This window comes from Bradysia coprophila, assembly GCF_014529535.1.
Source record: "Bradysia coprophila strain Holo2 chromosome X unlocalized genomic scaffold, BU_Bcop_v1 contig_12, whole genome shotgun sequence".
In the NCBI taxonomy this organism is placed as follows: Eukaryota; Metazoa; Arthropoda; class Insecta; order Diptera; family Sciaridae; genus Bradysia; species Bradysia coprophila.
The window spans coordinates 4,579,758-4,607,632 of record NW_023503293.1 but is presented as its reverse complement, the minus strand read 5'-3'; the positions used below and the strand labels follow the sequence as shown (position 1 = coordinate 4,607,632).

Sequence of the window (27,875 nt, the reverse complement as noted above, 5' to 3'; positions counted from 1 at the left end):
TGACGGTCAATCTGAGTCTGATCGAATATTAATGAAATGAAAGAATTCAAAGTGAGTTAAAGTTACTTTTTTGTTCTGACTATATAGACGTTTTAAGAATACAGTGAAGGCCGGAGGTTCCTCGATCGTTTTCCATAATTCCCTTCTGATTTGGTGAAAGACAGATTTGAGATCTGTAAAGCAAATCACAATTCTTCTACAGACTAAACAGATATAGTGTATCGGCTGCACCCCCTAGACACTATGACAATATATGAATAGCGTGAATAGTGCTTATTAAAATTGAAATAGTGGTCAAAACCAATGTGGATTTCATTTAAAAGGAAATTCAAAAAGGTAGAGGTCGTCACTTTTCAATGACGACAAAAACAGCGCAACGAGCTGTGGCTTGGTTTTCTTTATAGCGTATGATGTTATGTTAAAACCAATGAAGTAACAGATTTTGTAACAAACATTGAAAAACAATTCAAAGAATAGATGTAAACTTAATAAAAGATTGGCCGTCCTCAAATCACAAACGGAACAATATCGTTTTGCACAAAAAATGTTCCAACTGATCTATGCTTATCATCGAACGTATTTCTGAATAATTATACATTTCGCCTATACAATATTCTCGGACATATATGTGATTGTAATGATACTTATCGGATACAATGTCAATCATAGGACAACAGATTTCGGTGACCTTTCATGCATCGTTGAATTTGTCAACGTTTTCTTCGACAATAATTATAGTCTCTGTATATTGTAAGATTGTATTAATCTTGCCATCTGCGGATTGAAAGTCAAAGACAAAGCAATAGACGAGAAGCATAGTCTGTTACGAACGGTAGATTTTAGGCAATGTTGTGAGTTGTAGCCCAAACAGGACGAGATCGAAAGTGTCTGAAATCAATCGCTCGCAACAGATATGTAAATGCCTCGGTAAATACACAACTTTTTATACAAAGAAATCAAATCACGAGAAAAATTTGGCCCAAGACATACAATAGTACATGACTATACCAGAGAAGTAAATTGATATCTCGTATCCAGATACAGGCTGAAGCCCTCGAATACTTTTACTCATCGTGATACGAGATATCAAATTATTTCACGTGTAATAGTACATTACTATGCAAGGGAAGTAAAGTGATATCTCGTATCCAGATGAGAAAAAGTATCCGAGGGCGGCAGCCCGAGGTACTTTTACTCATCGTGATACGAGATATCACTTTATTTTCCGTGTGTAGTACGACGTTTTACTATGCGAGTGATGTAAAGGTTATTGCCTATACATGTAATAGCCTTGTTACATGCACCTGCATAGTAAAGTATGTTTTACTTTACGAGCGGGGGAAAGGGTCTTCACTAGTGAGGGAATGGTCACATTACCTCACTAGTAAAGTAAAAACCATTTCATTCATTTCAAAGCTCATTATTGTCTTATGTAGTGCAAAAGGTTTTCGAGCTGATGACCCTATTTTGTTCTGAGACCAAAAACTACAGCATTCGGTTCATTGATCATTGCTCTAACGATGTATTACAACGAACAAAGTTCAGATTTGATCTGTTCATGATTGCATAACTATTCTATGATTATAAGTCTTTCCATCAACGTCCTTCTTTGACAAAGCGACACAGTGACTGAACAATTTCCACTGGATGCTGTTACAACGATAAAACAAAAATTGTAATTCTTCTCCGTCGTCGTCTCAACGTCACTGGATATTTCCACTGGAATCAATTTCCTTTACAAATTTGCTTCTATTATAGCTGCACATAGCGTAAAGTACACTTTGATGTGAATACAAAACGATTTTAATTACATAATTATGTTGAGGCCCTTAATACCGGAAAATTACACCGAAAATATCGGGTAGAATTACCAACCGTTGTCGTCAACAACATCATCACATTCTTGTATCGTATACACATGTAATCCAGTTCAGTCAGCCTTTATTTTAATATGCGTTCATTAGCAATAATTATCTAATTTATTTATGGGATGGGAATGGATAGAGACATAATACTTGTAAACGCATTAAAATAGGGATCGAGTTTTAGTGCTGACTTGATACATATTAGACAATCTAGAGAGAGAGAAAAAAAACATAATACGCAGACACAGCACATTATAATGTGCTGTGTACGGCTCTATAAAATTAAGTAATTTGTAAATGAATTATTTAAAGTTACTCATATAAATCAGGCCACTTATTTATGATATTAAAATCCCGGGTTGGGGGGGGGGGTTACTTCTACTCTCGACGGGATTTCATTTCGAAAGTTATACAAAAAGTTTCCAACATAAATGGGAAAGCAATCGAAAAGTTATTTTTCTTTTCCATTAAATCGAAATCGAAAGGGTTAATTTTGGGATGTATTATTCAATGAAAAATGTGGAATTATGGTGTTGTGAATACGTAAGGAATATTATTGCATTGTTTTACTATATATTGGTCGAGTCCTTTATGTTTTATTAAATTGGTTTTGTGCGGCTCATGAAACCCGAATCAACCGAGATATCATTTTTCGAATTACATATATTTGTGTAACGGATTATAGTGGAAAAAGATAATTTGAATTTTCAATTGATTTGTAATAATGATTTGATTATAGTCTAAAATATTTCTCATTTTCCACATGTTTATTTTTTAACATACATTTATGTGTGATGCTATCTGTTATGTAGTAATATACAAGTGAAAGGGTTGCTTGCCCGTACTCAATATTCATAAATACATCCCATGCTATAGTAAATGACAAAAGTTTCGGTAAGTTAACAGTTAATCGCACTTAAGGATATATAAATTTTCACTGTAAACGGAACGAACGTTTTTGCGATTAAATTTTCATTTTGGTCATACAGACAGAATTGCAAGTTTTATCAAGTTTGCAAGTTGGAGACAGACCAGGAATTAAAAATGCCGAAATCTACAGCTTAAGTCAAAGTAACCAATAGCAACATGGGCTTAACAATTAATTCCCTAGGGTTGTAATTGGGGTATTAGCGGAGCCTATTTTAGTTAAATTGATTCGACTTTTAAAATTTAGAAGTCAAATGACTCAGGGGACTTGATTCTTGAAAATTTCTAAGCTCTTGAAAATTCCTAAGAATGCTCGAGATTCTAAAATTCAAAATTTTTCAAGAAAAAAATTATGAAGTCCTTATAAATTAGAATTGATGTGACTATCGACAAAATCTCTACTGAAAATCTAATTAAGTGACTAGTATAGGGCAGGGCATTTAATCTTACAAAATACTTTTCATATTTGAAGCACTTCTTTCGACTTCTTTATCATGTAAAATCCTTACGAGGGATTCTTCTGAAAAACAGCAGATCGAAATCAGACGCATTTTTCTTTGGAATTTTTGACTCCAAAAGCCAAAACCACTTTCAAGAAAAAAAATTCTTCTGGGCTTGTATGGCTAGTGTGAGTTGATCGAAAAGCAAAAAAATGCATTTCTCCAGTGACACTAGCCGCAAAGGTTCGTGTGGGGTGTCATTAGAAAGGTAATTGTGTTTACGATCGAGGCAAATATGGTCTTATTAGGTTTAAAATTCATCCACACTTAGATAATTGCAGTTAGAATTTTCAACCGAAAAAAGACTGAAAACTCAGAATTTTCTATCAGAAATTTCTCGAGGTACACGAAACGTACATAGTCGTGCGGGGTGTCATTAGAAAGGTAATTGCATAAACTTTCAGGGCAAACAGGGTCTTATGGGGTTTGGAAGCATTTACGATGAAATATGAGAAGTTGAAATGTTCAAGCGGTTATATTGGATCGTAGATGGTAGCAAACATCCGTAAGACTCTACTTCCCCTGAAAGTACATGCAATTACCTTTCTAATAACACCCCACTCGACTTTGTACGTTTCGTGTACCTCGAGAAATTTCTGTGAGAACAGTGTAAGTCTAACCTGCACATACTTCAGTGTGGATGAATTTTAAAAACCATAAGACCCGATTTGCCCCCGAAAGTACATTCAATTACCTCTCTAATGACACCCCACACGACCCTGTATGGTTCGTGTAACTGGAGAAATTCTTGTAAGAAAAGTGAATGTTTTCGGTCTATGATCACCTCACACTAGCCATACAAGCTTCGAAGAATTTGTTTGAAAGTGGTTTTGGTTTCTAGGGTCGAATATCTTACTGGGCACATATAAAAAATTCCAATGGAAAATGCGTCCTATTTCGGTCTGCTGTTTTTCAGAAGAATCCCTTTACATAACTTGGAATTGAAAAGTTGAACAGTCACGTTTTCATTTGTTGATTGACATCGATGCTGTTAAGCTATTTATTCCTTGTAATGAAATTGACTGTGCTAGGTCAAAGGTACACACAAGTTCGACTCGCATTCAACTTATTCTAATTCAGAGTGGTCTTTTTTACCCAAAATTTATTTTTAAATCGACTTCAGTCTATCAGCATTGGATTGAACTGTCCGGAAAAATAAAGTTCGAAACATTTTTTACTTAACACGTTTCGAAACTATTTTTACATTTGAAAACATTTGCATCGAAACCACATATTTCAACAAAGTCAACAAATAACCGTTGATTGGTGAGCATTTGCGGCATATCTATTTCGGTGGAAAATTATGCTACAGGTACAAAATTCACAGAATGTTTTCTGCACTTCCACCATACTCGTACAGCAATAAATTGTTGTTTTTTTTTCCGAATATTTCGATGTAAATTGTTCAAATCTTAAAACGTCTAATGTTCAAGTTCAGGACAAATACCAGTTGCAACAATTTACTAGCGAAATTATGTGATTTTAGTCCAATTCGAGACAACGATAGAAATTCCTCGATGAGCTCCAACTAGTGGCACCTTAAATCGTAAAGTCAAGCCAATGAATAGCGTCTTAACTGATCGCTCATTTGCAAATGTTGTCTCGTATTGTTCTAATCTTTTGCTTTTGACCTCAAATTTCTATTCTTCATGTAGACTACATGACTCTTATTGACTGTTATCATTTATCAATTTAAAACTTGTCTTAAATCAATTACATATACTTTCTGATACCATATAACAGTAAGCTACTTTCATAGAAGAGATTAGGCAATCCAGGGAAAGTTCATCGTTTCATTGCATTGAAAGAAAGTCAATATCATTTTCATCCTTCACTACCTTCCACACCCACTTAATGAATTTTTTTATTTTTCAAATTCTTCTTATAAAATACAATTTGTCCATCATTTTGTACGTATTTACAATGTGTTATTGCCCGCCATAACGCTAAATGAATCGGTGTTGTATCTCGCAGATAATATTTCCCTAAAATTGGTTTAATAGCCTCAGTTGCTTCTGTACAATGGTAGAATGGCATCTTGGAAAAGATGTGATGACAAACGTGCGTATCAGTAATGTGATGCAAAACCATATCCAAAATTTTTCCGTACGAACGATCCACCGTGCATAGTGATCCGCGCAACCAGGACCACTCACCTTCTCTGAAATGCGGAACGAATGTATCCGTGTGATGCAGGTATGTGATTAGCACAAGGAATGCGTTCATAACGGCATACGGTCCAAAGTACAGTCTTAATACGATAGGAAAGTTGAATGTGTGAATGAAGTAACCAAGAACGCCCAATGATGATATAAAACCGGCATCACTCAAAACAATACTAGGCCGCTCTTTAGGTAGAAAGAATGCAGCTTTCGGATTAAAGTGACATTTTGGACCATTTTCGTATTTCCTCGGTCCCCATTTGTTCATACCCAAATATGCTGGCATCCATCCGAACAGTAATATTCTGATGATCTTATACAAATGAAATGCAGGACTGTCCTCAATAGTTTCTGACCAAGTTGGTTCGACTTCGTCTTGAGTGAACGGCACATAGGCTTCGTCGTTTTCGCAACTACCCGTGTTCGAATGATGTTTGCGGTGTGTTATTTTCCAGGAGTGATAAGGTGTCAATAGTGCTGAGTGTACAAATAATCCTACGGTGTCGTTAACAAAATCACTCTCGGAGAATGCACCATGGCCTGAAAATTCATTTTCGATTAGATTATGACACTTTTGCTTTTGACCAAGACCCTGCAGCAAACAGAAATATTCAAGCAATTTATTGACAAACGTTATACTAAGTCACTATGGCTTTAATCCAACATCAGTCTTGAACGGATTCATTGTTTGACGTTCGCAAAAAACAATCAACCGTAAACTGCAAACGATTTCAATTACTCGCTTAAATATTTCGTGTTCAGCCAGGTCAACGTTCTGAGTGAAGAGAGAAAAAAAAAACTACCCACCACATTCATGAGCAAGAACCCAGATGCCAAACATAACACTTCCTTGCACGAACCAATAAATCGGATATCCAATTAGTTGACAATAAAACGGCAGTGATAGCAGCTCAAATACAGCATACGAACAGCATAATAGCGAACTTATAATCATTAAGTCCAACGCTAAATATCCAAACGATTTCACCATGCTTCGTTCAAAACAATGCGGTGGTACAGCATTTCGGAGTTCGGATAGCGTAAATTGTGGCCGGGCTATGGGCTGCGGTACCGGTGAACCTTCCACATATTCGTAGCCAGCTTTTACTAACTCTTCCTGCTCATTGTTGTTGGATTGCACTAATGAACTTTGTCCCGGACACATTTGGATAGTTGAAAATTTTAAATCAAACTAAAGTTCACTGTATATTTGACCGCACATACTTTAACACTCAGATCGTTCAGACATCGCGTGTGCATATGCATACATCTTAATTGGACTTACGAAGTCTGTATGAAACAGTGTATAATATGAATGAGTTTAGAACGAATGCCGAAAACTTATGTTGAACCGATCAACCGATGCCGATATTCCACTGGAACGTTCGGCTATAATAACTTGTTGTGAATGATTATAATTATTTTTTGCGTAAGAAAATGCTCAGTTCATTTATAGTTGCTAAATTATTGGCTCGATCGATTGGTACAGAGTCCGAACAAACGTGTTTCTACCGTCGACAAATCTAAATACTTTCTACTAACCTTGAGTGAAGCGGATTGAATAAAAATTTCAAACGTAGCTAATATATACGAAAAATATCTAAATATCGTCGGTGTACTGAAACGAATGGATCGAAAGAAGTCGTTCTTAACGGTCAATGACCGTTTTTCGATATCTAGCCGAACACATATGCTCAAATCATTTGAATCGTTTCAGTGACGATAATGCTTTAACACTTGTACACACAATTTTTATTCTCAAAATTAACAGTGACAGTTCGTTCATTTTTCTCGTATACCCATTAGACCTGAACGACATGGCATTATAGGTATTTTGTGTCCATTCGTATACGTATATATTTACTAGTATGGTTCGAAATGGATGCGACATAAATGGAAGAATGAAGGTAGAAATCTACTCAGCATCATGATGGACAATGGATGTAAGAAAAATAAAAAGGTTGATGTTCCACTGCGGGTCTGATTTTCTAAACAAAAATGTGAACAGACTATGGACAATGTTGAATTACATTCTGATGCTATTTTTAGACAATCGATTCTTTTACACTCTACAAACACTGGCGATAAAGAAATGAGACACATCGACATGCTCGTTCTTCATTTCATAATTATGCCATATCAGCGAAAATATAAATAGACTCGGTCTGATCAGCTTTCGAATGGACAAAAAAAATATTCATGAATGGCATGATCATGACCAATTCCAATTCAAATTACGACAACTGCATAGAACCAGTTTAATTACTATCTCACCGAAACGGCACTGGATTGCGTCTACAAATATTGCCACTTAAGTTTGATTGTTTCCAAAATACCACAAAAAATCTTTGTTATACTTTGACCCTGACAGTGCTTGCTGACGCAGCGATAAGATTACGCGTTGCTGATAAGAAGCTGTTGAGTCTCATTTGATTTTAGAGTATACGTTCGGATGAAATGCTTCACGATTTCTCATTTACAACTTTTGGCTAAATTTTTATAAAATTAGATCCTATGGGAGACGTAGCAACAGTAATGATATAAAACAGACGAACGTTTTGAATGAGTGATTATTGTATATTATACGAGACTTGCCGCCTGCCTGTGCGTGGACCAATAAATTAATGGCACTCAGCGTGCATCGCATAATCGGCAATGTGAGACGGTTCGTGTTTCATTTTTTGTTTGTTCAATTCATAAAATAGATAATCGGCAGTCATTTTTTCCGTCTGTTGCCGCTGATTCTTAGTGAATGAAGAGAGAAGCAGAGCGTTCGGTGTGAATGTATTGTGATCATGGAACGTTACAATTCAAACATGATAACACTGAGGTTGGTTGCTAGACAATAACACACCACAAGAAATAACATTTTTAATGTTGAACTAATGGGAACTGAAAAACGAGAAAATATAGCAAATCGCCCGGCATTTTCGATATTTCGTGGAATTTTTGATAATTGCTTGAAAGTACTTTTCGAATTAACATGATAACGCAATTACTTCAACGTATTGAATCATCTATTTAGGTACGTTGCGATTAAGTCGATTGTCATGATTGATTATTCTCTGCAGATAACTGGAAATCACAGCAATCATAAATATCGTCTAATTAGTAACGCGTGCTAATTGTCACAGCTGGGGATCATCGAACTCTCGTAACGGAAAATATCTAGACCTAGAACGAGTAGTTTGTAAAGTGGCATCGAAGCGCTTCAGATGTCTACGAGATATTTTATTTTAGTCCAAATTAATAGTGATAAGTATAGAAATCATTGCTTCAACGTAGCGCTACTAACTATTCTGCCTATAGCGAAAGACGAAAACCAGCAGAATAATATTTCCGTATCATATCAGCAATAAAAAGAAAGGAACATTACAAAAAGCCGCGAACCAAAACATGAAATTGATTGCATTGAAGAGGGTATTCGGCGTTTTGAACATGATATTCGGTATAAAAGAGTTCTTGTAGGAGTTATACTGAATCTTGAATTTTATTACATGGCAATTCGACATACACCTATAAACAGAGGTGTAGGCTATAATACGGCGTTCGAAATTGTAAATGCGTTACCGTAAGGTATATATCGTGTAGATGCAAATGATTTCATTTGAATAATAGGAGAAAGACAATGAGTGTAAAACAAAATCGAATTTCGTGTTTCTTCTGTAGATCACTAAATGCATTCACAAGCTACATGCTAAGTATTTAGTACAAGCTGAGAATGTATAGAGTAGAGTATTGATATTACACGGCACAAAGCCATTTAAGTTCATTAAGTTAGCATATACCTCAAATTTGAAAAAAAAAATTGCGACAGACACAGAATATGCAAAAATTTAGGTTTATGAGACACTTCTTCACAACTCGAAAAATAATTGAAAATACCACGAATTGGAAAAAAAAACTAGTTTTTGTATTTGCAATACCGAACATATTGCGAATACGAGGCTGTCCGATGATCTACAATTATATGGTCGTCTTATATAGTAAAACGAATAATTGAATAAATGAAGTAAGAGATTTTGTCGTAACATTAAGTTACACAATTATTATTAAGCGATAATTTTAACAAAAATTCTATCGCGACACGATTGTCGATTCTGGGTCTCAAGTTCTAAATGGTTGTAAATGGATAATCATCGATTATCAGTAATAATTATCGATAAAAACATCGATTATCGACATTTTGTAATAATTTATTGATGAAACACCAGGGACAAAAATCGTAAACATGACCCGAAGCCTCAAAAATAAAGAAGCAATTAATCAAGCTGGAGTCTATTCAATTCCCTGTGGTACATGTCAGAACATTTACATTGGTGAAACCTTTCGTTTCGAAGAATGAAAAGAAGACCATGAAGGAAACGTAAGAAGAAGAAAATACAAGAAATCGGCAGTTGCAAGACATGTCATCAAAAACAGAAATCATGAAATTGACTGGAACAACGGAAAAATAATCATAAAAGAGAAAGATTTTGGTCTAAGACAAATTAAAGAAGGACTGGCAATCCAACAAAGTACAAAAATGTGTGTGAAGTATCTGCGAAAAAAACCTGCGAATTTTAAATATCCAAAATGTGTTTCCTTGTACAAAGGCTTTTCCGCAACTTTTTGTAAAAGGAGAATGGTTTTTGGAATACATACGGAGATGTAAACCATTTTTCCTTTTACAAAAAGTTGCGGGAAAGCCTTTGTTTTGTACAAGGAAACAAATTTTGGATATTTAAAATTCGCAGGTTTTTTTCGCAGATACTTCACACACATAGTACAAAAACGTTAATGAACACTGATCGAGGATTAATTTTGAGCAACGCGTGGAATCCAATAATTCCGAACATAAAAGATTTCATACAAGAAAGCCAAATTCATAATAACCCATCCCTTTCACACCAATTAGAAAAACAATAAGTAGGTCTCATTAGTTATTGTCATCCCTGATGATGCTCACAGTTTGTGTGCGAAAGCTCGGAAAAAATTAAAATAAATAAATAAACCACGTATTCCAATTATTTAAACAATGAACATTCGATTGATATATAGTTAACATTGAGCCAGGTAATACTCCCCAGAAACCGGGAAGAAAGCCCAGAGTTCGAAATTCGCAACAATCCGCCTTCCTTTCTCATTATCAATAATTGACAAACACTAGATTATCAACAATCGATAAACATTTGATTATCGATAATCGATTTTCATCCGATACTTGATTATTTCTGAACATCGATAAAACATTCGATTGATATTGATTTGTGGAAAATATCTATAATCGATTGTCGGCGAATCATCGATATTGCAAACTTCTTTCATTTATAGATTTAAGACAAAAATTGTCTTCATTTGTTATCATTTGTTACCTAGAGATTTTACTTCAAATTTTAGAATATTTTCGTTTTTTTCTGTACTTTGGAACGACGTTTTCGGTTCAGTCTCTATCGAACCAAAAACTAAATTTTTCAGCAAAAGATTAAGCTAGATTCGTTAAAATAGATAGAGCTCACCACGTATAACAGAATGGAGTGATTGTGTAAATTTTAGTATTTTAGTATGCTTGACAATTACAACTGAGATGTTATTAATTCAATCTTGATTGCATAGAGGGATTCTTTTGAAAAACAAACTACCAAAATCTGACGCGGCTTCCAGCGGATTTTTTTTTGTATGTCCCTAGAAGACATAGACCAGTAACATTAGAGGAAACAGTTTTGTCGTGTTTTCGATGCTTTTTGGATGCACGGGAAGTTCCCGTCAGGAAGCGTTAAAAATTCGCCGATTTTTACCCATGCTTTCAACTGCCTACATCTCAGTATGGATGAATTTTAAACCCAACAAGACCCAAAAGTACATGCAATTACCTTTCTAATGACAACCCAAACACGACCTTGAACGTTTCGTGGTCTAGGAGAAATTTCCATGAGAAAAGTGCATGTTTGCGGTCACGAGCTTCGATGAATTTAAAAAAATATATATTTTGTGTTCTACGGTCCAATACCTATCTAGGCACATTGGAAAATCCGCTACAAGACGCGTCCGATTTCGGTAGGCTGTTTTTCAAAAGAATCCCTCATAAAGGTTTATACGATCACTTCATTTTAGTTTTTTCAGTCAACCATATTTCTTATTGTTTTACTGGAAAGTTTGAGTTTTCGGTTCGGTATAGATCGAATCGAAAATTTCGGTTTTTCTGATAACCGACTCATCTCTAAATCCCTATTTTTTTGATCGAAATTTTCAATGTCAATCATCCTTTCTTAACATATTAGTAATTATTTACGTATAGACTGAGAAAGTGTCGCAAGCTTCTAGAAAACACTTTTTCCTAACTTGTGTATCAGAGATTGCATGAAAACCGTATGGAGCACACTATCGCAACTCCTTTCATAGGAGAACGGGATTTATGGATAAATTCTTCTTTCCACTTTCTTTTCTATGGATGGATACAGACGATTCTATGTTTGCTGTCCACCATGGCACAGAAATAATTTTCCGTTATGGTGTGAATAGAAATATGTTTGTAAAACGCAACTGAATATGAAAAATAAACCTTTCGCTGTAGTGTAGTCGATAACACAATTTTTCAACACAACTTTTTTTTTAAATCAAGAACGACAAGAAATTTTTTACAAATCTTCTCAAAAATCGAGCAAAATACAATAATATCGAAAATATCTAAGGCCTGTTTTTTGATTGTCAAATTTAATTGTCAAAAACCAAACTCGCTCATTTTATTTTGCTTTTATTTTAGAAAATTTAAATTGTTTTCTGAAATTTTCTGGATTTTCTCAATTTTGGACAATTCATGGAAATTCAAAAATACTTTTAAATTAAGTCTGAAAATCGTGGGTATCTTCTTGTAAGAATGCATTTAAAAGTGTTTTTTATGGAAACAGCCTTGTAACCGTTTGGACTTATCGACTGCACTACTGAGGCTTTAGCATATTTCATTGTGAAATGGACATTTTACGGTAATGAGTTTAATTCATACCGACAGGGATATTATTCCACGATTTCTTTTCGAATGAAAAAAAAAATGTTTTTACATGAATGAATTGACATTAAAAGTCGACATTATCGAAATTATGATCTTTAACATTCCATACATTGTTAAACATTCGATCTTGTCTCTCGTTTTCATTTTATTTTCTATCCGTTGATCAACCGATAATCCACATACAATACAGAAAAAGGAATATGCCACACCGATAATTATAACAAGTATAACATGAAAAACATCACTTTTAAATAAAATCAAAAAAAAAAATTCGTGTTAAAATTTCCATACGACACGTACATATCATTTGTCAAAATCAATCAAAATAATTATTAATCAATTTTTTCGTATCCGTCTCTCTAATATATCTCTAGTCTCTTTAAATAATTTCCATGTTTCATGTCATGTTTCGATATTGATATTCATCCAATTCTATAGTCCCAAATACATATCTAATTCAACCATATTCATGTTTTACCCATGGTATCAATGACACCAAAGAAAGAACGAAGGAAAAAAAATTATATTTTTATTGAATGAATCGGTTTAACCTTTACGAATTAATGGTTTGTAACATGAAAAATATTTTGACTATAAAAATGCAGAACAAGAACACCATGGGTGGTCCCGCGCGTTTTTTTTTTGTGTGGACCAGGCCTAGAAAATTGTACAATGCGATGATATGTACAAATGTTCATTGAAATTTCTCGGTAACAATACAGGTGTTAATAGAGTTTACACAGTCAAAACATTATCAGATTTTGGAAAGAAGAGGTGAAACCATTTATCTTCTCCATCCATCAATGAATTGATGTTTTCTTCTTTTTTTTATGTTGAATAATTTAATTTTATTAAAATTCATAAAGCACATGATCATACTGCTATTTGTGTTATTCGAAACTGTGAATTCAATTATTTACGAGAAAGGGTAAAGGTGACGATTCGATTATTATAATGGAAAGAAGAAAAATTAATAAATTGATTTGATGAATGATAGGAATAATATTCAATTCATAAAGAAACATCACTTTCTACTCACATATTCCGGTTTAAGTTTCTTGTCACCGCCACGAATACAGGCCCGTTCAACTTTGTCTAAGTTTTTCAACAGGGCCTCTTCGTCCTTCAACCGAAGTTCTTCTGCGATTATATCAAAATCTCTGATCGGATCTACTTCGCCTTCAACATGGGTCACGTCTGGATCATCAAAAGCACCTGCAAATTATGAAGAGAGAAGAAAAAAAAAAGTTATTTGCAAAATCGTATTCAAAAGAAACACTTCAAATTACTGTCATTATGTTTAAATGAAAAATATCGAATTTAATAATTCTATAAACAACAACAACAACAACTATAACTGTTGATATATTAGCAACGACAACACAGCAACAACAACATTAAAAAAATTGGATCGCTTTATTGATCATTTTTAGATAAAAGAAAAAAAAAATTGTCTTCCCTTTCTATCAAATTTGCATCAGACAAACGTATTCGATAATATACGAATGAATTTAGCTTAATAACCATCAACATAAAGCAAAATGATAAAAAAAATAAATAATTTGCGATTGATGATAGCCACTCAATTTTGTTAGATGACAAAAGCTATAATTTTGAATGCAACCAAATTGCTCTCCATTCCAATGGCTGGCCGAAACCTATGAACATGGGAATCAGTGTACGAGACTCGTACTACGAGTTTTCGATAATATGAATTGTATATAGACCGATAGTACGGCTGCTCGACATTAAAGAATGATAAAACTCAGTGACATATTTCTGGCCAAGACATTCTTTAAATCGATTTCTCACCATGAAGTCATGAAGGCTTATTTTTGGCCAAATGGAGAAAAATGTAGATCTGGTCTACATTTTTCTCCATTTGACAAAAAATGAGCCTTCATGGCTTCATGGTAAAAAATCAATTTAAAGAATGTCTTGGCCAGAAATATGTCACTGAGTTTTATGATTCTTTGAGCGACCTAATTTCGAGCCTTTTCACAGAGTCTATGATTTGAAGTCTAAAAAAATATCGCGACAAATACATTCATCGAAAACGTTGATAAAACATATTAAAGGTAAAACCAATGAAGTAGAAGATTTTACGTTAATCTTATGAATTCGTAAGTAGTGATGTACTTGCCGACCTAAACATTACAAGAAATTCAAATTCTTCGGATTCAAAAAATGGTTCTAAGGAGCAAGTTTTCCTCACTAATTTGCACAAGTTTGCGCTATATTGCAAATCAAGGAACCTTTTTTCAATCAAAGGAATGTGATAATGGTGAAAACAGTCTAAATCTTTAAGAACTACGTCTTTCCGTACAGAAATGTTTTACCTTCTTCCAGTCACATTTTGTATGGTCCGAGTTAAACTCACATTTTTATGGGATTACTTGATAATTTTAACATAATCCTATGTTTAGTCAAATACCCTTGGTCACGAGATTTCCGGTTAAACGTCTATCGAAGTGTCTGTGATGGATTAGAGCTCGGTCGAACTCAGGTCATGTAAAATTAAAGTAACACACTCTTATGCTGTCGATCGAATTCAGTGTGATTTGTAGTCAACCGCAGTAGACACGTATAGACCACCCGGTCAGACATAATATGTCAAAAACGATGGGTACATTCTGAATCCTTCGATCGAATTTCTCCGAACGACAATTTAATCTTCAAAAGAGAAGATACTTCTTGCCAAAGAAAATCGATTTTCATAGACAAGACACTCTGCTTAATTTCTATAAAACTGATACCCACACCATTAAGCTACAATACAACTGGACGAAATTAAAGCTTTAATTAACGTTTCTAATAACTTTGTCTCAATGACTTCTAATTATCCAGCATATTCGTTGCAATTACGAGGCTACCAGACACCCTTATGCACATTACACTATAGTGTCTATATGATATTAATTATTGCATATTGTCATGCATGAAACTGAGCAATGTCCGGAAAGTTCTCAATGGAAAAACGATGAAATAAAAAACAAACAGAAGAAAGAAAAAAAAATGGTTTTATAACAAACAATATCGTTTTGCTTGATATTATACTATACATAGATGCCATTTGAGTTTTAATGCGAAACGATTTGGCCGCAAATTATATAAATAATCGAAACAAAACGCCTCGAATTGTATGTAACATTTACATATAGCCCTTTAATTTAGGATTAATGCCGACATTATAGTTCGCATAAGGCACGTATTTATCGTACACGATATTTTCTTTTATCGTATTTGTTATGGATGGCATACATTGAACATTTCCCATTAAAATTAGATCGTTGACATTGTTCGATGTGACACAGTATGAAAGTAAACCATTTCCACGAATCTGTCTTTCAGTGTGTCGTGTGGAAACTGATATTTATAAAAATTACTCGGGGAAAATTGTTAGATTTGGACCGTTATGTCGAAATTTTGCACCTTTCACATTTCATACGATTAGCACTAAAACTCAATTTTTTTTAGTCAAATCACTTTACATTTCGCTTATGGATTACGAAACCATTCTTTGGATAATTTTGTTATTTAAACGTTTTTTTTATTAATAGTAATTTGAGATAAGACACTGAAGTTCTTATTTCGATTGTATGTAGGTTATTCAAACAACCATGGAATAAACCGCTGGAAGCTAAGTTATGATAATCTTTAATTGTTGTGGCTACACATATAAAATAATTGAATTTAATGTTTGTTGTTATTTTTGCTAGTTCTATTTTGTCGATATAATTTGCGTAATGTACATGTTATTCATTTATTCAAGTTATTTTCTTTCTTTTAAATTGAAAATAAAAATCCAATTCAATTATTTAATTGAATGAAAAAAAAACTTATTTTCATTGGATTACAACTGCAAAACGTATTGCAATTTATATGCAGTAACCTTCTACAAACGGCAAGCGTGCTTCCTTGACGTTTTTTATTATAGGAAGATCCTCTGTGTAAACTAAAGAACAAATCTAATAGATTTGTGTGTAATTCTACCACATTTCTAGTCCATTTCACCACAATCAAACTAATGTGAGCGCTATATTTTTAACTGAACCAACTTCACTGCGGTGACATTTCATTGATATTTACCAGAGTGAAGTTGTTTCACCAAAAATTATTGAGCAGAGAATGAAGTACTGAATTGTGGCGCTTCTACAGGCTAACGTAGTACTATATATTCCACATCATCTACTTCATTTGTTTTACCACATCAGAATCCATCAGTCCATTGACGTTGCTTTCAATAACAGTTAATTGGGCTACCCATACCGTTCAAATAGTACATTAAAACGTAACACTTTCAACAGTACGCATAGGCAGAACACATTTTAAAGGTAATCAATCCACAAACGACGAAAAAAAATCAAAACCCAGAACACAAAAAAAAACTTACGGCATAAATGGAAGATTGTATCACATGCACCGATGTGAGACAAAAATGCATTGCCCAGGCCATGTCCTTCAGCAGCTCCCTTCACTAAACCGGCAATGTCAACAATGTTGAGATAGGCGGGCACTTTGCTGAAATTTATTTGAAATATAAAATTTGTTATGATTAACGTTACACACAGGATGTGGTTCATAATGCATAAAGAAGTGAGGAATTGCTAACATTTACAATATCTCGGATAAAGACAATCAAATTACAAAGTATTTCACGGAACACAAAACAGTCAAAAGCCCAGAATCGATAGGTGAGGCATTGTGCGCCTGTACATAATAATTTTAACAATGAGGATCTGTCCCAAAAAATGTCAGCAAGATAATTGAACCAACAAATGCGTCATAAGCAAAAGATGTTGAGGAAGTCAAGAAAATTTTTAAAATACACAAAAATGTGTCCTGAAAGAAGGCATTCAAAAGGAAGAATAACGAATTTTTGGTAATACTTTATCTAGACTCCAATGTGTTGATAGGGAGAAGTAATTCAATGTTATTTTTAGTGAAGAGTTGGAGTTACAAAATGATTTACTAGACTGATCGCTATTTTGTTACAATACAGGTAGCACCACTTAATCATGCCACAAGGTCTTAAAATAAAAGTCAGTCGCAGTTAGTCTACAATACATAATTCATGAATTGAGTTGAATAAGCAAACTTAAGTAAAAATACGAATTACGCATGTGTGATATGATAATGCAAAGATATAAATAGTGAACCTGAACCTGATATTATGTCGATTGAATGGAAGGCAAGGATGATAGTTGTTTTCCTATATTTCTTCGTTTTATGTTCCGATTTTTTTCCTCTCATTAAGAAAGGTAATCGGATAGAACGACCCGATGTCTAATTTTTCCTTATTTAAAATGCCCGGTATTTCCGAAGATCGGAAAATTTTTGACGGATATCGCTAAAATCAAAGCTTGAACTTTGGAATAAAAAACATGATTGAAGTTCTCAAACAAGCTATTAACCGAAAGTAGTCTAATTTTTAAAATTGATGCAAATATTTCTTGAGATGAACAAAAACATCGAAAGTTGGAGCCAAAAAATGGATTTTTGGAGATAAGAATATTAAAAACGGAGCTAACAATAGTAAACGATGGTAAAAGATCTGATGGTATGACAATAGTTCCGTGGATTCATGGCTCCTTCATACGTCAGTGAAACCTCTAAGAAAACAGTGTCTATTACCGATAAATCAGAGAGATTTAAGCATAATCATTACATACGTCTTAAGGAAAACTATTTATTGACCCCCTTGCTTTTGAATCAATCGGTTGCATGGGTCCTGAAACAAAGAAATTTATTGACAAGTTGGGATCGTTAATAAAGGGGCAGGGGAGCCACGTTCCAAAGATTACTTGTTGCAGACAGTTTCTATTGCTACACAAAGAGGCAACGCGGCATGTGTTCTTAGAACTTTTGGAAGGAATAGAATAAATGATTTTTATTTATTGTAATATTTGTTGATTGAAAAGATCGTTTTTTACTGACTGCACCGTATGCGAGCAGTCTTTTTTTCGCTTTGATAATAAATAAAGAGAACTAACAACAATGGAATGAAAAAGATACAATTCCAATCGAAAACCAAAAAGAAACAAAGATACAATTCAACAGGGTTCTTTTTACTGAGTTTTGAGTTCCTATAAGTTTTGATAGCGAATGCTTAAATGGGTTACAACCACATTCAATCCGTGCGAAAATAATCCTAACGATACTTGAGTCCATATTAGTGAATCAATTTAAGTTAAGAGAGTCACTGTCACTGACACAGTAGGGCCACGATAAATTATAAAATAATAAGTGTATCAATAAGTATCAATAATAAGTGTTAAGCTCCGTAATATTTAAACTAAACTTTTTTTTGTAAATCACCCAGAGGGATTCTTTTGAAAAACAGCCTACCGAAATCGGACGCATTTTCTATTGGAATTTTTTATATGTGCCTAGAAAGGACTTCGACCCTAGTGGCCAAAACCACTTTCAAAAAAATTCTTCGAAGTTTGTGTGGCTGGTCAGAGGTGAGCAAAAACCGAAAAGTTGCAATTTTCTTACAAAAATTGCTCCAGTTACACGAGCCGTACAGGCTCGTGTGGGGTGTCATTAGAAAGGTAATCACATGTACTATTGAGCCGAATACGGTCTTATTGGATTTAGAATTCATCCACACTGAAATATGTGCAGATAAAGTTTTTAACCGAATACGTACACTGTTCTTACTGAAATTTCTCGAGGTACACAAAATGTACATGGTCGTGTGGGGTATCATTTGAAAGGTAATTTTATGTGCTTTTGAGCCAAATAGAGACTAATGTGGTTTGGATGCATCTATGATGAAATATGGACACTTAAACATTTCAACTTCTTTTTCATCGCATATGTATCCAAACCACATTAGTCTCTATTTGGCTTAAAAGCACATAAAATTACCTTTCAAATGATACCCCACACGACCATGTACAATTTGTGTACCTCGAGAAATTTCAGTAAGAACAGTGTACGTCTTCGGTTTAAAACTTTATCTGCACATATTTCAGTGTGGATGAATTCTAAACCCAATAAGACCCTATTCGGCTCAATAGTACATGTGATTACCTTTCTAATGACACCCCACACGACCCTGTACGGCTCATGTAACTGGAGCAATTTTTGTAAGAAAATTGCAACTTTTCGGTTTTTGCTCACCTTTGACCAGCCACACAAACTTCGAAGAATTTTTTTGAAAGTGGTTTTGGCTTCTAGGGTCGACGTCCTTTCTAGGCACATATAAAAAATTCCAATAGAAAATGCGTCCGATTTCGGTAGGCTGTTTTTCAAAAGAATCCCTCATTGTGGTGGTGTACGTGGAATGTGAATAACTTACTAGTGGGACGGAAGTTAAACCCTCACCACGTATGTTAAACGTATACAGTGGATGTTTGTCCTAAACAATGAATTTGCATCATATTGATATTTCGTAACATGAAGAAGATAAACGACAAAAAAATATTTTTGTAAATTAAAAAAAATTATCAACAAAATCCTTTCAATTTTTATGAAGTATCTAGTTTCATTTCGTAATCATCTCAAAAAGTTGTTTAAGTTGAAATTATCTATAATTGATCCAAGTCCACAACTATCTTGCCACCAAGTCGTAACTAATTCTTCATTCTTTATGAACTTAATAGTACATTAAGGTACCGGTGAATATACCGAGAATTAATACTCTTCTGTATATTGCACAAACACGAGTGTAACGATAGGATATATTTACCTAGATAAATAATAATGACGTCATATCAATGGAATAATTGAGAAAAATAATGTTTCTCCGAAATATACTCCGAAAAACAGTGTTTAATGTCGATATATAGACCGCAACGCAATAAATTTAATTATGTTTTTAAAAAAACGTTGTCATCATTGTTTGTGCGTTGCGTTACAACTTGCTCATGTAACTTATACGCCACACACGTTTATGGCTTTCAAAGTACGCTTCAACAATAAGAAATGTCAACTAACACTACTGTACTGCAACATTAGAAAGATCGTTGGCTCATGATCCAGAGGTCCCCGGTTCAGTTCCCGAAGAAGTTAATTTTTAATTTGAAATATTTGTTACCAATAACTTCTGAAATGTATAATAATTACTGTCAACTGTTAATATGGTGTCTACCGTAGATGAATTCAATAAAATTAATATTTTTAAATCTTTGTGGAAGAGCACGTATTATATTCGAGCCCGCTGTATAACTACCTTACCACACTTTTTAACAGGGAGCACGAATGATATACGCATAGCACGTAGGAAATTTTGCTCAGTGAAGATTGATCGATTTTTATATCTTTTTCACAAAAGCTGAAGAAAATTTTTCTCGAAAACTAGAAACTTTCCTTTGGGAAATTGCGTACAAACCGCTAATAACTATCCTTGAAGTTTATGTATCGAGCAAAATTGAACCTTTGAAACTAGTTTCGTATAACTATTGTACATCTTTGTTGAAATTTAGAGATAATATTTCCATACCAAACCACTTTTAGCACTACCCATCAATAACGTTAATAATTTAATGAATTTCCTATCATCCTATGTTCGACTCTTTCTTTTCTTTCAACCGCAACTATATTTTCCATTTGTTTGTTTTAACCTCAATCCTATCTATTGACTGTACACTATTATCGATGCAAGACTACGAAAAAAACTAGTTGAAAAGAAAAACCTCGATCTAAATAATAAAACTTGATTACTATCTTTCCATTCCAAGAAACAAAATTATATTCGTGATAATACGCTCGAACCTCAAACTGAAAATATAATAATAAAAAAGAACAACAAACCCTGTCCGTGATTATCTGTATAATTTTTATTGATAATGTGATATGCCAGTTACCGGAATTAATTTTTCTTTTCATTTTTTTTTTCTCGAAAGAATGGAAAAAGAATAAAAATCAACATCTAAAATATGTATATGATAAATAATGCCACTTATTAAACAACCATTTTGTTGGAAAACACCAACAGCCATTTTAAGATATTGATGGTGCTTATAGCCATAGCTAATTACGCTTTTATAACATTGAATGTCAATGTATACATAAAATATAATACGCCAGCCAATTCAGAAAAACTTCTTTCATTTTTCAGACTCATAAAAATCCGCACGAATATACTTATAATGTTACGAATTCATCAGTTTTAATATGTGTACAATGTGGCCAAGTCATCAGCCACTTCTTGAATCGCGTTTTAATAAATTGTTCAACATTTTCTTGTGTTTCTTTTTTTCGGTTTTTTTTATTTTGTTGTTTTTTTTTTATTCCTTTTTTTATTACGTTTGATCATATAAATGTTGTGCATACACAAATGCAGTGACCGCCGACCATGTGAGAAAAATCGCGTGCATCTTGGCCATCAGCATATATAAATACTGAGCGCCATTTGTATTTTTCGACTGTAAAACTCCTCCCATTTAACACAATAAAAAGCTCGAAGAAAAAAAAAATTGTGTGTATTACAGCTGAACTGGACTGCCAGAGTAAATTGGTTTTGTACGAAATAATTACAAAATTGGATAAAATTGCCGAAATTGCTATAGCGAAAAAAGAAATCCAAACGATTCTTTACTTTACATCAAGAGTAGCAGAGCTACAGTCTATTATTGTCTATATGCTAAGAAAATGTGATAAAAGAAATGGCATTCGTATACCAATGTTCTCAACAAAAATACAAATTGTACTATACTAACCATTGTACAAAAAAGAAGCTAGACTCGATGTCTGCATACTCCAAAAACTTCAACCGAATTTAAATTGTAGATATTTTTGCTGAGGATGTAACCCAATCGTTAGCAGAGAAAATAATGGAATTCCTTGCCTCCCAGTCCGAGACTAATGCAAGTAAGGTTTAATATCCAGGCCATACTGAAAAACTCGCATCAGATTGTAACCCGAATTATCTGACATCTGAATTTAGCCTGAAACTATGACTAACATATTTTCAGGTTGACCTGAGTCATTTGTGAATTAATTCTTCTGCCCTATATGAAGCTAACGCGAATTTGTCAGGTCAATCTAATTCAGGTCTAATCACTTTTTCAGGTCGATCTGTCCTGACTATCATATCATACGTTGTAAAAGCATAAATTCAATCCAATGTCTTCAGTTAAAGCCTACATATTCCAGTTGAACAGACATCTCGTTAAATTCTGCACGCTCAAGCATATATGACTTGAATGAACCAATTTCACGCTAAAAAGCTTCAATTCGGAGAAATTATTATCGCGTGTTCGAGGTAATGACAGTGACAGATTCATGTGAAATTGTAGTCTATTATACTATACACACATCCTTCGTCGATCATGTTGTCAAAACATTATGTGCAATTTTACGCGAAGTTTTTCAAATTCACTAAGTTTATGAATTCGAAATGCAGATGTTGATCATTGACGATTGAAACAAACGAAGACATTCGACCTTTATCTATTTAAATATATTTTGAAACAATTTTAAACCAATTACCACACACGACACTAAGAACATTTTTCACTCAAAAGCTTCGTAATAAAATCAAACGTAGAAACCTGGACTCAGCGAAGAATTTAGAAAGAAATCCTCAAACATTTCTAATTACCAAGTGAACTTAAAAAAATTCCCGAAAGACTTTTTGAGTTGATTAAGATAACACGACTCGATCACATTAGTTGCTCCAACTGTTGCTGCATTGTGATCGTGAAGTACCTGTTCTGTGTCGAAGGGTTTTACCAGGGCGTGGGCGAATATTGGAATTTAGTTTCAAGTTCAGGGAAAATATGTTGAGCAGAAGCAGATTCCGTTGAAGCTTATCTTCAAGGATTAACTTAATGGAGAGTTTTATTAGGCTTGGCTTAGACAATCTTTTAGGATACCATTTCTTTGGTTGTACGCTATGTAAATTTGCGTCAGGATAACAAAAAAAAAAACTAGAAACGGAAACCATTTCGTTTTGACACATCAACTAGATAAATTCTCGGATGTCTTTCAAATGAGCAATAAGCAAGGTATGCGAAAAGATTTGTTATAATCAAGTAAGATCGTTCGTAAAAGAATTCTCGCTAAAACATGTGAAAATGAAGGTTGCCTTTCGCACGCACTTTCTTTTCTTGTGACGTCCATTTTACATGTTCTCGTGTAGAGTCTTTACCAGTCGATGGGTAATTATTCTTGTGATTATTATGAGTAGGATTATATTGACGTGCGTGACCCCTCGTTACCAATTCCCTCAACATTTATCAAACTTACGAAGTATAAAACGATTCAAACTTACCTCGCTGGCTTGTGATAATCAACCAAAAAATCGAATCGGGCATCGGGAACGGGTACCCTACGTAAAGAAAAAAAAATTGTTAGCGGATGAATGCTGCAATGGACAATAGCAGCGAGATGTCGTCAATTTGATCATCATACTGAGTTACTGAGAAAAGGACATGAGCTAAGGAAAATGTATAATTTTTGATGACCTGGTTGACTAAATTTACCAACACTATTTACTATGTGAAAATCTTCTATTAGTCAAAAATACTTATTTTCATTCGGATCGATGGTACAAAATGGAAAATTAGAAGCAGCCGCAGCACTTTTCGTTAAAACATTGAAGAATGTCGACTTTCCTACATTCGGGACGCCAACGATACCAACACGTAAATTAGTGCCGACACGACCAATCAATGGCTTTCGTTCAGGTTCTTCAACTTTTTTTGGTGGCATTCTGAAAAGAAGCAGAAAAAAAACGTTCATAAAGAGGAGAAGCGAAATTTAGCGTTCAACGAATTTAATCATGAAAATTATATTTTTTATCGTAAAATCAAAATATTTATTAAGATTATTGGTTTGGTGAATGGTGGTTTGCTGCATATTATGCAAAATTATCATCGACAAGAAAAAAAAACTATTTCAACAGAGAGGAGAACACATATACGCAGCGACGCGAAGATATCAGACATAATTTGCCATAAATGCAATAAAAACTGAAAATCGATCTTTACACACAAATATTCATATTCAGACAAAACCGATCAACGACGGTTGGAATACCTTAAGGGCACAGAGACTATTACTTGAGCTTCATACCAGTCATTACATAAAACTTTTTTTTTTTGCGAGCGCCCGTAATGACACGGTGGAAACAACGGAGCTTTAAAATAATAATTTTTTAAAAATGTTTTTTTTTCTCTCTCTCGTAGCAACTACTTAAATTAGACAATAATTATCAGAATGGAGGATACTTCATTTGCATGCACGATTTAGAAAAGTATGGAATTTTATTATGGAACGCCAATACACACAGCATGTGCAGTGGAGATAAATGATTTTGCCTGCCTTGCAGTTATGTTCTAGAATTAAAGAGGAGAAAATATTGTTATTTTCTATGTGCGGTGTTTCAAATATTTTGTGGATAAATGCGATGAAATTGTTACAATTATGGTTTTAGAGAAAATGCGATATAATGCGACCGGATTTGTGCTACGATAAGAAACGGATTAGTAATTGGATGAAATTGGACTGAGCTCATCCACCATAATCACAATAATGAAGCACATTGCTAGGAGAAGGAAGAAATGGTGCTAAGCGATTCTCGTTAAAATTGCCCACAAAAGACTTTTCGGTCTCAACGAACTCGTGTATCACTATCTCTATGTTCATCTGTTGAATTTTATGATTCTGTTTCATAAAATTGCATTATGACAATTTGGCGGTAAAGCTAGTTAAACAAATAGTTTGCGTCCGGCAAATCGTGGTGTCTTCTGAGAAGAGGGATAAATTTGGATTGATGGTCGTTGTCAAGACGATGTCCTCTTCACAGATTGATTTTTTTAAAATCTTTTTTTGTTTGGTTTTAAGTCGTTGAAGCCATTATTGAAGGAACATTAGTCGAAAATTGAACAAAGTGAAATCCTAACTTGTGAGGGTGTTCAAAAATGTGTACACAAAAAGGGGATCAGATTTATAGATGAGCAGAAAACCTACTTTTCGATAAAAATTTACAAATTTATGGATCGCACAGCTTCTTCGTTTGGGAAACATCTAAATCTTTTAGAAACGGCAAACGTATGTAATCTAAGTTTCGACTATGTGAGAAAATGTAATTTGGAGCGCATCCCCGGACATCAAGATCATGTTATCTTCCCGGTAATGGAACCCATATTTCCCGACTCAGCAAAGGTTCGATTTCCCGGTATTCAAACGAAATAATTTCCCGATAACTAGGTGACCAGGATACCGCATCATAGTTGTCGATAAAAGATGACTAGTAATTTCTGAAAGCTTAGATAGATTGGGTGAGTGGAGAAACTAGGGGAGAACCCTAGAATTTCCTGCACCTAGACCGCCAATGCCCACAGTAAATTAAATCCTATTCACTTGATTCAAAAAGTTCAAAACTCGCTTGGGATGGACATATTTTATGTAATTGATTATATAGGCGCCAAGGTTTTTGGCTCTAGCATTGATGTACGTCGGACATTTGCACAAGAAGTGCTCAGCCATCTCGACATCTTCTGCGAAACCTTAGGTAGACAAGTGGCTATCTGAAAGCTAAATTCCTACTTATGAACAGAAATTTACTACAATTCTACTAGAATGGATCCGGAAGTGATTATTTCTTCTTCAAAGCTCTTGAAATGAACAAATTTAAGGACTCCATGAATGGTAAAAATGCTAGAATTTAGGATGAACATATGAGCTGCCAATCAAAAATGACCTGGTAAATCTTTCACCTAGTTGGAAACACACTGAAACTCAAGACCCTCAGTGTTAATGAACAATGGAAATTTTATTGGAACGAAAGCGCAGGTTTTCCAATAAACATTTGATTAAGAACAAGCTGGGAGGCTTCAATCTTCAGCCCAGATGAGAATGGAGATGACCGGGTCAAGGCTGTTCAGTTCATGTGATTGGATGCACAGATGGCGGTGTCGTGATTCTCCATAATGCGACAGATGTAATGATCAATACGATCAATGGAAAGAGTATTGAAAGAGTGCAATCTACGAAGATTTGACGACAACATTCAAACTTTGCACAGTACGAATTAAGAATGGATTAGATGGCTGAGTGGCTTGGACATTGAAATATGAGTAAAAGAAACTCCTAAGATTGATTTTGTTAAAACTTCGGTCAGTTTTTAAAAAGCCAAGCCCTCAAAGTACGAAGTTTTTCGAGTGTTTTCATTAAAAAATCCGTTACTTCGTCCTAAAAGATTTCACTTTTCCATCTCAATTGTAAAACGGTCTTTCGACAATCGATAAAAAGCATCAGAAGTTCAAAATGAACTCATGTATACACGCCAGGTGTAAGGAAATAACTGATTTCAAACTGTAAGTATCCCTGACATTGGAATATAGTTACAGTTAAATTTAGTTCCACAGATCCAAATACATTGACAAGAGTCATAGGTCATTTACAAAAAAATAAATAAAGTAATTTCGATTGACATTCCACATCGGCGAAAAGGTTTTTTCCGGTTTTTTCATAGTAGAATGTCAAGAATCTCACCACAAAAATCTCTCATTAAAAGCGTCTTCTTGAAATGTCTTCCAGAGAAGAAAAAACAATTCGCCTGTGTCTTCTTTGTGGTGCACATCAAAGAAGACCAGTGTCTCTTTTGAGCGGAGGTAGACCAAGGGAATCTTACTCTAGAAAGTTCACAAATATTAAAAGTGGTCAATGAAGAAAGTATAAACACAATCTATGAACATCGAATGTAAGTGTTTCATTACTCAATATTTTGCCGTTCGATATACACAATAGCCAAATTTAATGTTCACGCCATCGACAACAAATTTGTATGTGGCTTGAATTGGTTTGTCCAAATTAGGAAAACAAAAACACCGGATTCACCATTCGTATAACCTAAAATTCATTGTTATGATTGCCGCATCGACATTGCTGTACTTATTTATGATACTTTCGCACAAATTAAACAAAACCATCAATGACTAATGACTTACATTATTGTTGGTTACTTCAACGTTTTATTCAATTTCTAAAGAAATAATTGAAAATCACAAAATTTTTAAAGAAATTGACACTACAGAACGTGGCGACGTAAAGAGAACGAGAAATGTCACTGTAATGTCAAGATTGCATCGATATTGTTGGTTTACAAACTAAAGTACATTTTTAGGCGGCAAATTTGAATCGACGTAAATTTTTGTTTTCTTTGTGTAAATCAGAAGCGACTAAATATGCTTCTTCACAGTTATGTTTTGTATTCTTCTGTACTTTGATTATTCAAATCAATTATTTTTTCTCTCTGATGCATATATTCGCATGAAAGATTTGGTGTGAATAAATTGTCGGATATTGTTAAGAATTGTTTTTTATAGGTTTTGTCCATTGAAAATAGTCGAAAAAGGGTACGTTTAAATCAACCGTCCCAAACAGGTGCACATGTAAGTTTTCATGGAAACCCGAGAAAATTCGAAAAATTGCCCTCATTTTCGGCCCGAAGCATGAAAAGGTCTTTCTAACGTAG

General features: G+C 34.2%; 2 protein-coding genes across 2 annotated transcripts in view; both read right to left on the bottom strand.

Annotated features, from left to right (window-relative positions):
- LOC119067139 (obg-like ATPase 1) overlaps positions 1-27,477 on the bottom strand; it is a 28,496-nt gene extending 1,019 nt beyond the window's left edge. Inside the window, exons 1-5 of the mRNA XM_037169937.1 lie at positions 27,349-27,477; positions 23,926-24,107; positions 23,667-23,727; positions 16,836-16,963; positions 13,482-13,657 (exon numbers count right to left, since the gene is read on the bottom strand). Coding sequence (XP_037025832.1) covers positions 13,482-13,657; positions 16,836-16,963; positions 23,667-23,727; positions 23,926-24,106 — 546 coding nt within the window. The 5' untranslated portion in view covers position 24,107; positions 27,349-27,477. The remainder of the gene's footprint in view (positions 1-13,481; positions 13,658-16,835; positions 16,964-23,666; positions 23,728-23,925; positions 24,108-27,348) is intronic.
- LOC119067137 (delta(12)-oleate desaturase-like) lies at positions 5,111-7,025 on the bottom strand. The gene is made up of 2 exons (XM_037169934.1): positions 6,262-7,025; positions 5,111-5,994 (listed from the first exon to the last, which is right to left on the bottom strand). The coding sequence occupies exons 1-2, from the start codon at positions 6,617-6,619 to the stop codon at positions 5,144-5,146; spliced, it is 1,209 nt and encodes a 402-aa protein (XP_037025829.1). The 5' UTR covers positions 6,620-7,025; the 3' UTR covers positions 5,111-5,143.
- Positions 27,478-27,875: the final 398 nt, after the last annotated feature.

Coding starts and splice junctions, on each gene's coding strand:
- LOC119067137 (XM_037169934.1), bottom strand. CDS start 6,619: ATGTGTCCGGGACAAAGTTCATTAGTGCAATCCAACAACAATGAGCAG. Junction 5,995..6,261: donor GGTTCTTGCTCATGAATGTG/GTGGGTAGTTTT, acceptor ATGAATTTTCAG/GCCATGGTGCATTCTCCGAG.